A 12,122-nucleotide genomic window follows, 5' to 3' on the forward strand; every position below is an offset into this window, starting at 1 on the left:
TACCCAGAATGCCTTACTACCTACCGTTTGAGCAGCATCAAGGTTTGGCATTTCAGAGACTTGTGGGAAGATGACCTCACCTTTGGTGAAGGTGAAGGTCACGTACAGCTGCTGTCGTGCAGGCAAGTTCCTCACGACTAGGTGTGTTCTCGTTACACTAATCTGCATCGAGTGTTCTCATGACGTCCCCATCCTGCTAGCATGCATTGTTGCCACATACATGTATATACATAGAGCATACAGGAAGTGCTTGTGTCTGTAGGTCAAGGTCAGGTCAATTCAGTGCTTGAGTGAGTACGGTTTATCGCCACTTTTAGCAGTATTCCAGTTATATCACGGGGTGTCAGCTTAATGTGGGATGAAAGCCCAAAGTGATGCAGGTCTTGGATGTTGTCCACTTCCGGGAAACTATGAGCACGGGTATGGTGCTGACAAACCTAGAAACAGGTTGAATTCGGTTTCTTCTATAGTGATGGCCTATATTTATATATAGTCGCTCTGCCTGCCTTAAGATTTCATGTCTGTAAAAGTCTGAGTTATGTTCTGATTGTAAATAGGTGCAGGTAATCATAATCATCTTTTCGGTATCTTTTACTCAACTTTTAAGGATTTTAGCACGCGCCTCTAGATCTTCTCCTTTTACAAAAATACATTTCATTATTGGTAGAGGGTGAGGGTAGGGGAATAAGTGGCCACAATATCAAAAAGTGCCATATTTGTGTCCCTTAGGCCTGCTTGAAACCGATGATTGTAGGTTCATCCTGATAATGTTTCTAACGAGGGTGTCATGCCAGGGAAGGAGCTTGATCCACTTCGAGTGAAGGGAGGCAACTCCCATCTACTTTGAGTAAAGGGAGGCAACTCATTCCTTCACAAAATGGAAATATTATTTGTGTGCACCAAAGGTGGATGTCATCATTCCCGTTGACTTTCTGGTTGAAGCTTCTCTTCCTACAGGACTTTAGATCGAATCCTACTGTGTTACGAAGATAAGAATTTAGGCTTGTATTCTGTTGTGTGATCATGGCTGACACCATGTTGACATGTAGATTTCTCGGCATGCACAACCTATTCTTTGTATATGTCTTCCCATGAGACTCTTATTGCCACCAAGTCTTCCTTGCCTGTTGTCCCAGTAGTTGCATAATAAGTAAACAAAATGATACTAAAGTTGGCTATACATGTATATTCATAAGGAAAGAGAAATCAAGTATTCAGCAGGTACATGTAACTGCATGACTAAATCGTAGCATCATGTTATGGTATAACCCTTGTCCGGTGTGTACTCAAACTCTCAATAAGATTCAAGTTCAATAAAAAATTTGAATTTGAAGATTTTAGTGCACTTTAGGATTCGTTTGATTTTGAATATTTTCTAATCTGTTGGGTTGTTGCATTCATGTTTTCCTCTTCACATTAAGAATGTGTTTTTTCTGCCAATTAATACTGTGTTTGTTTTTTGATGTCATGAAGTTAACCACTTATGTTTGCGAGGATTTTTCACACAAGAGTTGTGTGTTTCGTTCACCAGAAAGAATGATTTGACAAACAGTTGAAATGGTTTGTGGTCAGGAATTTAGCTTGCATACATTCAGGAATGTTTTTGTTTTGTGATGATCATTTTTATAACATTTCCCCAAATAGCATGATTAGCTGGTGTAGAGTTTATATAATAACTGCAGATTTATCCAATATATGTATCTAAATGGATGCCAACCAACCTATGCTGGTCTTTAGAGAAGATTCAGTGGTCGGGTTGCCATTTGGTTGATAGCATGTCTTCGTACCCCATGGATTGGGTTACAGATGGCGATCACATAGCTGGAATATTGCTGAGTGAGCCAGTCTCATTAAAATCAGATCTGAGTTCTCACTGCCGCTAAACAAAGATTAATCTAATTAAAATCATATCTAAGTTCTCGCTATCGCTAAACAAAGATCTGAGGACATCCCATTACGGGTCACGTCAGAACAACCTTTCATCCGACCAATCAGAGCGTCGCTTACCAGATCATGAAAGTGACAGACGGAATGTGTTTTCTAATGATGCATCCTCGGAAACTTTAACACGGGGAATTCCGAACGATAGCTACGGGTGTAACGACTGAATCCATGCAATCTAAACCATCTATTAGCGATTCCAGAATGTTCGTTTGTTCAGGTTTAAATTTTTTAATCGAGAATTTGTCACAATATGTTTCGAAGCGTAGTCGCCAATTTGAAATTAGGGCCGTAAAGCACGAGAAAGCTGCCTTCTGATTGGTCATTCCATTGGTCGGTGAAAGTTCGCAAAAGGTCGGTCTGACGTGACCCATAATGGGATGTCCTCAGATCTTTGTTTAGCGACAGCGAGAACTAAGATCTGATTTTAATGAGATTGAACAAAGATCTGAGGACATCCCATTTCGGGACACATCAGAACAACCTTTTGCGAACTTTGACAGACCACTGAATGACTAACAGGAAGTCGACATCAGCCAATAGGAAAGCAGCTTTGTCAAGCTTTACTGCACTCGTTTCAACCTGGCGACTTCCATTTCAGACTACGCTTGAAAAATATGTGGACACAGTTCTCGATTAAAATTTTGAAAACTAAAAAAAGGAACATTCTGGAATGTCTAATATATGGTTGCGATTGTATGGCAGTGCTTCCCATGTACTGTGCAACGCCTCCTCCGTTCAAATGTTTACCCCCCTAAAGCGATAGATAGACGATAATTTTGACAGAATCAGTTATACGGACCATTACTGTTGTTCGGAATACCCCGTGTTAACATTTTTGAGGGTGCATGATCAGAAACACATTTTGACTGTAACTATCATGATCTTGTAAGCAACGCTTGATTGGTCGGATGAAAGGTCGTTCTGACGTGACCCGTAATGGGATGTGCCCAGATCTTTGTTTAGCGATAGCGAGAACTGTGATCTAATTTTAATGAGATTGCTGAGTGAGCCTGCGAATTTAGTCAAATCTCGAAACAGTGAGACCTGCATGGCCAATTTAGAAAGACAAGCAGAGATTTTGTTGATATTAGTTGAGTTAATGAGATTTCAGTGAACATTTTTCAAGTCTGTATTTCCACCCAGTGTTTCATAGATGATTTGATGTGGACATGGTACACCAACAGTTGTTTCACAAAATGACAATTTTCATTTGATTGTTTAGAAACAAAAAGACAATTTTCAATTGATTGTTTAGGAGACTTTTATGTCAGGCTGCTGCAGGAATTACACGGCCATATTGTGCTAACATTCTGGATTTCTATTTTTTAGAATTGCTGTTCGAGACAAACGGCAGCGAGTTTCATCTACCGAGGAACAGAAAATATGTGATGAAGAATACTCAAGTCTAGATCAGGAATGTCACGAGACGGACAAAGAAATTACCAACCTGGAGCATCAGCTGACCACCCAAGCCTCACTCTCATCTCCAACTTCATCATAGCCTCATCTTCAGTTCAGCATCTCCAACCCACAGCCTTGTTTTGATTACTCCCATCATGCACTGTTCACAGCCTCGTTCTCAGTCTGATTCCTCCCATCATGCACTGTTCTGTGACCATGTGTAGTTAGTTCTGAAGGGGCCTCTGTGATTGGAGGAAATATAGACGCTATCAAGTATTTGTTTGGAATTTTCTACCAAAAGTATATATTATCATTTTGTTTTGTGGAAATTGAAGATCATATTTTGAAATGGTTTTCTAAGTTTGGAAGTCGTGTACATTGTCAACTTGTGTCTTTGCGAGATATTTGAGATGATGGTGGGTGGTGATGAATTCCAGGCTGTCTCATACACTCTGTATCATCACCAGCTTCCTGCTCCTCCATATCTGCATCCTTAATGATGGTGTTGTTGTTTTACACTTGCTGCTTGGGGAGGGGCCATACAAGTCCAAGACTAACTTGACAGTCATAATACTCACTCCAATACATGGCCAGGTTATCACAGCGAATAATGTGGGATTGTACACAGCAATTTTCAGATTTTGCTTTGTACAGTTTCAGTGTGATTTGTACCATTGTGACTCTACAATGTAAATAACTCAGTAATAAATAACAATAATAATAACAACTACAATAATAACTCTAATAATATGTTGTTTACAATCCATCCAGACGAGCTTGTTTATGATTTCGTCAGTTTTACATGGTTAAAACAGAATTGATTTCTACCCTCCCTTTCAGGTTCAAGTTTTGACTTTGTGAAATATCTAGGCTGATTATGAAGATTGTTTATGTTTTAAAAAATAATATGCAAACTTTGAACAAGATACTGTATTTGCTGTATTAAGCACCTGACTCCTGTACGCAGCCCCACCAACTTCTACGTAAAACTGTACGATAACTCTGCAGTGGACAAGGGCATTATTATTTTGTAACTATGTTGGAGAAACGTTAGAGCTTCATTGACGTTAGAACCAAGTTGGTTCTCTACTTGATCTCCAACCACTCGATCACTTGATCTCCAACAACAAATTTAGCTTGTGTATGGTTTTAATAAGTCTCTGTCACTTTTCTAGGCCCCCCAGGGTGCTTTTTACAACAAATACGGTAAATTATTGATTTTGTTGATGCTCATGCCATTAGCTATGCAGAGAATGTTGACTTGCTACCATCATACAGCCCAAATGGAATATAACTGTCATGATGCGCCGAATGGCTTGGTGTTCTGTGAACAGGTACAGTCTTAGGAAGCCATTTTGGTTTTGATGGGAAATGGGGTTAGGAAGCCATTTTGGTTTTGATGGGAAATGGGGTTAGGAAGCCATTTTGGTTTTGATGGGAAATGGGGTTAGGAAGCCATTTTGGTTTTGATGGAAAATGGGGTATGTTACTGATGGTGTGAGTCATAGCCCATTCTATGAATCATGAAAGTAATGCGAGCATGAAATTAATGCGAAAACTGTGAGTGTCCCTTGCTCGCATAAATAAACGGATGCGTCATTATCTGAACATATTGGCGTTTATTGTCATGTCAGGTTAGTGCACATTTCGGAATGATTATGTATATGATAAACTCCCAGTAATAACGTAATTGAGTTCTAGTGTTGTCAGTGTGTTTTCAGGAGCTGATCAAGCTGTACTGACAGTCACCAACTATGTTTGATGGCATCTTTGTTCTTGGTAACCTTGTCAAATAATTATAAGAAAAACACTGCTCACCCACGTGGTGAAAATGTCCAGTTCAGTAACAGCAGTTGTGAGGAATACACAACACTGTTCAAAGGTTTGAACCAACTCATGTGACAACCCTTTGAATGTATAGGTCTACTCGCACGATGCATTTTAGGACAGGGATCGGCATGACCATTAATTTCATGACGCATTAATTACGTGATTTACAATACTTGGCATCAACTACATTGATTAAGATTACTGCTAAAACCAGCATAAACCCTTACTCACTCACTCACTCACTCACTCACTCACTCACTCCTCGATCATTTCAACAGGGATGAGAGATGTGGTTTTCATCATCAATCTGTACATAGACACCATGGAGAAAATGTGTTTGTTGGAGGTGGAATGGCTTGAAGACAATTTGCACTAACTCATCAAACTGGGTGAAGGTTTGCACCTTAACTTGGTTCTGGGTAATAGTGATCATGCTTCCCCAGAAACCGATGATCTTTTGCTAAAATATGCAAGTGAAAACATATGGATTTAATTATATGCAGAAGATGGAGGTGTGATCAAATAAGGTACTCATCTTTTGGATAGATGATGACCAAATATAGTCATTTTACTTTTTTTACCAAAAGGTTTATTTAGATGACCAAATATGGAGTTACCATGAAATTGATTTGTTACATGATTTAAACTGACATTGATCACTAGACAGGAACAGGACAAAATAATGAACTGCTTGAAACTGGTTTTAGACTTGTTTCTTGTTTACATGTAGATATATCGTTGTAAACAAGTGATGGGGAGAGGTCAAGGTCAAGGGTAGAACTGACACAGTTCTCCAACTGTGGTCATCTTGCCTTGATGTGTCCGCTTTATCCATGCCTGTGACTTAAACAACTGATAAGTCGCCCTTGCTGTTTTCTGAAAAAAATCACAACAACATAAGTTTAGGGTTGAGCCTATCCATTCTGATTTGGGAGGAGGTGGTAGTGTGTGCATGTATGTATGTGTGTGAGGTTTTTCCTCGTATATTCTGACCAAATGATTTTTTTCACAAAAAAGCCAGGCTTCCCTGAATATAAAATGGTGGACCCCGTATCCATGACAGTAACCTCTCACACAGCTTACAGTGGTCAGCCTTGACAGGACGTGGCTCCCAGAGAGGAGCCTCTCTTTCAATAATTGTAGGGTAGCAATATTAGTATAATAAGCTTAGTATTCAGTGCTTGACCGGCCCATAATCGTCCTCATTTGGTGACATCTCGGAGCAGTTTCGGTTTCGGCAACCACCTACGAAACAAAAGGTTTGGAAATAAAATATTTTATAGAGGAAAAAAAGATCATACAAGAATTTATTTCATATATATTGTTTCATCAGTAAACAAAAATATGTACATCCAGTTTCAGATTGGGGAATTTTAAGCCAAATCTCTACATTCCGTGGATGTCTGTATATATATATATATAAAACAAACCTTTTGTTTGGTTTCGTTGGTTGCTTTGCGAGATTATCTTGGGTTGGTTGATCACTGATGCTAATGAGTAGAGACAAGAGGACAAAATGGAAATAGATCGTCTGAAATATGTTAACAGACATTGGAAGCATCGCATTTGTTTTGGTCATAGTTCCAACGTTGTGCTAAGGTACTGATGGAGACTACTGGGGGATGGACCAATGGGAGGCTGGAGTCTGGCATGAAGCGACAGATGCACCCCGGGCCGCGTTACCAGGGGTGGTCAATGGAGAGGACACCCAATACTAAGGCAGCAGTTTGATGTTGGATGGATCCTTAAGGGTGTGAAGAAAGATCACGACAGTTCATAATTATGCCTTCCTTGATGTTTTGTGTTGTGCTGCTCCACAAACCTGTTGTGCTGTGTTGACACAATTTAATATGGTAATATGATTTGTGTGATCTTTCTTAAAACATGCTTTTAGGGAAGTTGTATTTTCACAATTAAACTTTAGCTGAAGGGGTTTGTTGGAAAACTTAACAATTCTTTCCGTTACAACAGTGTATCCTAACATACACTGTTTGTTTTTATTTGTATTTCTTATTTTGGAGTATTTTTCCTTGAAAACATCAATATTCCACAATATTGCGATGTGTTCCCTTAATTATGGCCATCAGTATATTAGTCTTGGCAATGCTGAGCTGCAGCCGGCTCTCTTTAAAACCTTTCAGCTGATACTTTGTAGATAGTGACTTGTCAGTGTTGGGGGCATGGAGAAGCTGAGATTCATCGACTCTAAACCAAATGGGGATTTTGTGCATTTCAGATGCTTTTATCGAAATGTGCTATAAAGTGCTATTTTACAAACTTAAACTTGTGTACAGAATGAGAGGTAAACATTCCAGATACCATCTTGTCTTTGAGGAATGGCGACATAACAGGGATGACAGTTAATCTGACGATTTGGAAACCAGATAACCGAGATCGTTAGCATCTCCCCCGACTCCCCTGCTGTCATCCCTGTGTGTCTCTGTAATATGTAAGTAACTGTAGACAATGGAAACTGGAGGCAGTGTTCATGAAATTTATGTTTTTTGTACATACTTCTTTCTTATTTGTTTGCTTTGTTTACTGTTTTGGTGACAATATTTCTGCAGTATCTACCTCTTTCAACAAGGAAAATGTTTGATTTATTCTGTGACATCATACTCAGTGGATTCGGCAAAAACTGTTCAGATAATAATTTCATAAACATAATTGGATGTAAAAAAAATAAACTTTGCATAATACTCACCTCCGGTTTGGTACGTACCTCCTGCATAACACAGGCAAACTAGCCATGCAGTGAAGCTGTTTGTGAAGACATTCAAAGGGAGATAACTGAAATCTGCACTTTTTGTTGTTGCCATAATAACATAAATGTTAAAAAATATTATATTTAGATTTGTTGAAAAAACATGATTAGTAAGCATTCTTAGCATAATGTTGACCGAGAAAAAGTCTTTTGTTTCTTGTTTTCCATATTTTTGGTTTGAACAAATCGAGGTGATGTTGGCTTTCTTTTGTTTGATTGCAAATTTTCCAAAATGTTTTAGAGTTATCTGCCCTTGCTGTGTACTAAATTTCGGGTAAAGAGGTCACACAGCAAGGAATATGCTGCATGGGAATTGAGAAACAAGAGACTATTTTTCCGATCGAAGCAAGATAATATTGATTTTAGATTTCGTCTCTTTCGTCCAGTCAATGCAAGCAGGACTAGTTAACTATTGTTTTGAAAAGCTTTGGACATATTTAATAGATGTCGTTCAAGTCAGGTGACAACCTTCATGGTCGATTCTCACGTGGGTGGACATTTGATGATTGGGAAGTTCTGTCAAAACAAACCTTTTCAACAGCTTTCAGTGTTTCATCCATAACTATTTTATCAGCGTTGTGATGAAAGAGGTAATGTTATATTTCCAAGCTTTCTTTGATTTATCATATTCTTGGTCTGAGGATAAAATTGTGTGGGTGTTGATGAAGCTGTGAGGCAAGTAATCAGAATACTAGTTGTCACCGCGATGTAGATGTATTGGCAATAAGTACTACCAGTCAACTACCTTTTCCAGGAATAATATTTGATCAAAGTTCATTTTCAACTTTCATCAAATAGATGGTGGAGGTGGGAAATATTTGAGTTCAAGTTTGAATGTGGAAGAATATTTGTTCTTGATAATTGAGAGGTATAAAGTTGCTTTTAGACTGCAGTGAAACCACTTTTTTTAAGAGTACCACTGTTCTTTGTGTCAACTGTTGTCAAGCAAACCTTGCCATTTTAGGACCCATGTCTCTTCCACTGTTTTACCCTTCTTTTTTAGTATTTAGTTAACACTAGTTTTGCTTTAATAGTACATACTAATCTCAGTCAGATATACTGTTTGCCTAACAACAAAGTTTGTGTCAATACATTTTGCAACACCCAAGGGAGTATGATTCATGGTAAAACATGTACATTGTTAGGGCAATATTCTGTTCAGTGTCATTTTAATAATCCTTGATGTTGTACAGAAGAAACATGGCTGATCCTTGGAGTTGTCAGGATAGTTTTGTCACTTTGACTCGCCGGGGAACGGTCAGTCAGTGATAGTTTTTGTTAATCATGATGGCTGACAGAGCTGTAGTTGGCTTGGTGACGTGTTGGTTGTTTATTGTTCGTTCTCCGACTGCGATGAATTTAAAGTTTTAACAATTTTACTTGTACATGAATCCTCCCTGGTACTCTTCATCATTCAACATTAAAGTCTAAACTGTCATTTCTTTGTAGATAGGGGGACGAAGACAGGCTGATTCTGAGAAGGGGGATGTCTCAGTGTTTTCTTATTTTATCTATGTTTTGTTGCTGTGCAAGTCGTTTGACCAAGTCACATGTTTGTACTTTATGCTGTTAAATGCCTTTGATATTTGAGTTAATGGGTTGGTGATGTGTCAGTCAGTGCAAGCCCGTATGCACAAAGCAGCCTTAGTGCTTCATCTAATGTCGATATTAGAGTAAACTTAGGTGAAGATAGCTTTGAGGGGACATGTTCCCAAAGACATCTTAGCACTATGACTCCCATAATTGACTAGACCAACAGGACCTAGTGCTAAGATTGCTTCGTGTACCTGAGCACAGGGACATGTTCCCAAAGATAGCTTAGAACTATGACTCCCATAACTGACTAGACCATCAGGACTTAACGCTAAGATTGCTTTGTGTACCTGGGCACAGTTGTATGATCTAAGATTTACATCTAGAATTCAGCTATTGTCAGCTGCTTCATCAGTGGATTGCAGAGTTTCAACTTTTCTTTTTAAATGATCGTCCTGTGAAGGAAGGTGTTACCATGGAAGCCGTTTCCATGGTGACAGGTTCCTGGTGTGTTCACTTAGCTTGTGTGGCAGGAGCAGAAGATGTTACCATGGAAGCCGTTTCCATGGTGACAGGTTCCTGATGTGTTCACTCAGCTTGTGTGGCAGGACCAACAGATGTACCTGTGCTGGATCCCACATAAATATTCTAACGATATGAACAGAAATTATCATCTGTACCGAGTTTGGATGATACAGAAGACCCCGTTGTTTCAAAAGCGAATCAAAATAAAGACATATTTTTCAGTAAGCCTGTTTCACTTGAAACTTGAAATGTGTGACAGACATAAGCTAGGTTTTATTCTGTATCAGTTTCCAATGAATTTGTCACAGAGTTTATAATTGCGGAGAAGCCTTGTTAACTTGATAATACCATGTAAAATGATAGTCCAGGCAGATTTTTTGTCGCTGACTGGTCGACCGTCTTTACTTGATAAGTCCATTTGTTTTGGGGCCCCTGGGAAATGTTTACTTTTCAACATGTTCTGTAATTTCTGGAACAAATTCATGGAACTCCAGACTTCGAGAATGAGAATGTTCATAAGTTCTGTTTATATGAATAGAATATTCATGTGAAAGGTTACAGCCTGTATTAAGGAATGGAATCCTGGTGCCATAGGAGGTGGAACTGTTGATCGTGGAGCTGAAACTGGTGGTTTCTAGAGCAGGAAGTGTTGACTGTTAGTGAAGGCTTCTGCCTCTATTTCTGTAGAATGGAATGCTACATGGAGATATACCAGGTTCTGTTTCTTGTAAAAGATGTTCATAAATGACTGAAGCCACTGCCAGTGATATACAGCATGCTGAAGTATTGTACATGTTCCTCCTTGCTGTGGTCATCGAACTTGTTACTGGAAATGCAGGAATCTTATCAAGACTACGTTTAAAGATCTTGTAAATACCAGAAATATTAAGGTCACTTCTTTTTTGGATCTTGCACATGAGTCAGAATGTTTCAGGCTAATGGTCATATCTCCAGGAAATGTACCTGAAGCAAATGGCTTGAAACATTCATGGTGCACACGAAGGTCTTGGTTGGGGATGAAGGACTTTGTTGGGGACGAGAAACTTGGTTGAGGACGAGGGACAGAGATCAGTCAGAAAATGATAAGATTCTTGCATTTTGGTCAAGTCGAAGAAACAAAATCATAACCCACTGAAGTAAAGATGTTTATGTAAGGGAGTTCTGAAGGTTATTTAAAGGGGCTCTGAAGGTTATTTAAAGGGGCTCTGCAGGTTATTTAAAGGGACCCAGCAGGTTATTTAAAAGGGCTCAAGAAATGATTTAAGGGGATTTGGTATCTATGCGCCTTGAACAGGTACAAATGGGAATGACCTTCAAGCCAGTAAGTACTGTTTCAGTAATGCCTTGAGATTTTTCTTGAACAGAGTAGAACTTGGGTGCAGTGTCAGTGACCTCAGAGAGCCCCTTTAAGTATGTGTAGTGCTCTCACAACGTGGATATTTCCTTATGAATATCTTTCACATCCATAGTCAGGGCTTCTCTAACAAAAGTGGGAACCCTGAACTAGGCTGCAAGATTACTTGAGAGAACTTTCAATGGCTAGATGATGTCATGTGACATGTCTCCATGTCTGCATGACCTGTACTCTGATTGTCATGGTCCACACCAATCAAACATGATTCCAGCGTACTTATACTGCAGGCTGTTTGTCCATGTTTTTTTAAACCCAAATAACAGTTTTACTCTTCATGTAATATTTCACACAGCAATGTTCTGTGTTGCGATTAGGTCAGGAAAACAGGTGCCCTAGGCATACCCGACTGGAAGTTAATGATATTAGCAAAATCTCTGACCAAATCATGAGGGCACATAGTGCTGAAATTGTGACTTTTATATGCGGCGCCCCAGGCGAGGTGCCAGGGCTTTGTGCCAGCATCTCTGTAATGGACCATCTTTGCAAATAAATAACAAAATCATTATGTTAGTGATGTGTGTTGTGTTTTGTTTACGAAGTATGGTATACAGATGGAAAACAATGAGGGTACACGTGCCACAAAATAGGTGGGGACTCTCGGTTAGAATACATCCCCACTACACATAGTAGACACATACGAGGGGTGTTCATTATCCCCCGCCCAACCAAGTTGGCGGGGGATATAGAAACGGGCTCCGTCCATCCGTCCGT

General features: G+C 39.3%; 1 protein-coding gene across 7 annotated transcripts in view; it reads left to right on the forward strand.

Annotated features, from left to right (window-relative positions):
• The window catches only part of LOC124115168, a 144,442-nt gene extending 132,521 nt beyond the window's left edge, over positions 1-11,921 (forward strand). For 5 of the 7 annotated variants that reach the window (XM_046476051.2, XM_046476048.2, XM_046476054.2 and 2 more), the window contains 2 exons: positions 57-122; positions 3,274-11,921. In XM_046476051.2, coding sequence (XP_046332007.2) covers positions 57-122; positions 3,274-3,445 — 238 coding nt within the window. In that variant the 3' untranslated portion in view covers positions 3,446-11,921. Of the gene's footprint in view, positions 1-56; positions 142-3,273 lie in introns of all 7 variants that reach the window. The other 2 variants (XM_046476053.2, XM_046476052.2) reach the window with 2 other exon arrangements.
• The last annotated feature ends 201 nt before the right edge of the window (positions 11,922-12,122 follow it).

Source organism: Haliotis rufescens, unplaced genomic scaffold (assembly GCF_023055435.1).
Source record: "Haliotis rufescens isolate VD_foot unplaced genomic scaffold, xgHalRufe1.0.p SCAF_13, whole genome shotgun sequence".
NCBI lineage: Eukaryota > Metazoa > Mollusca > Gastropoda > Lepetellida > Haliotidae > Haliotis > Haliotis rufescens.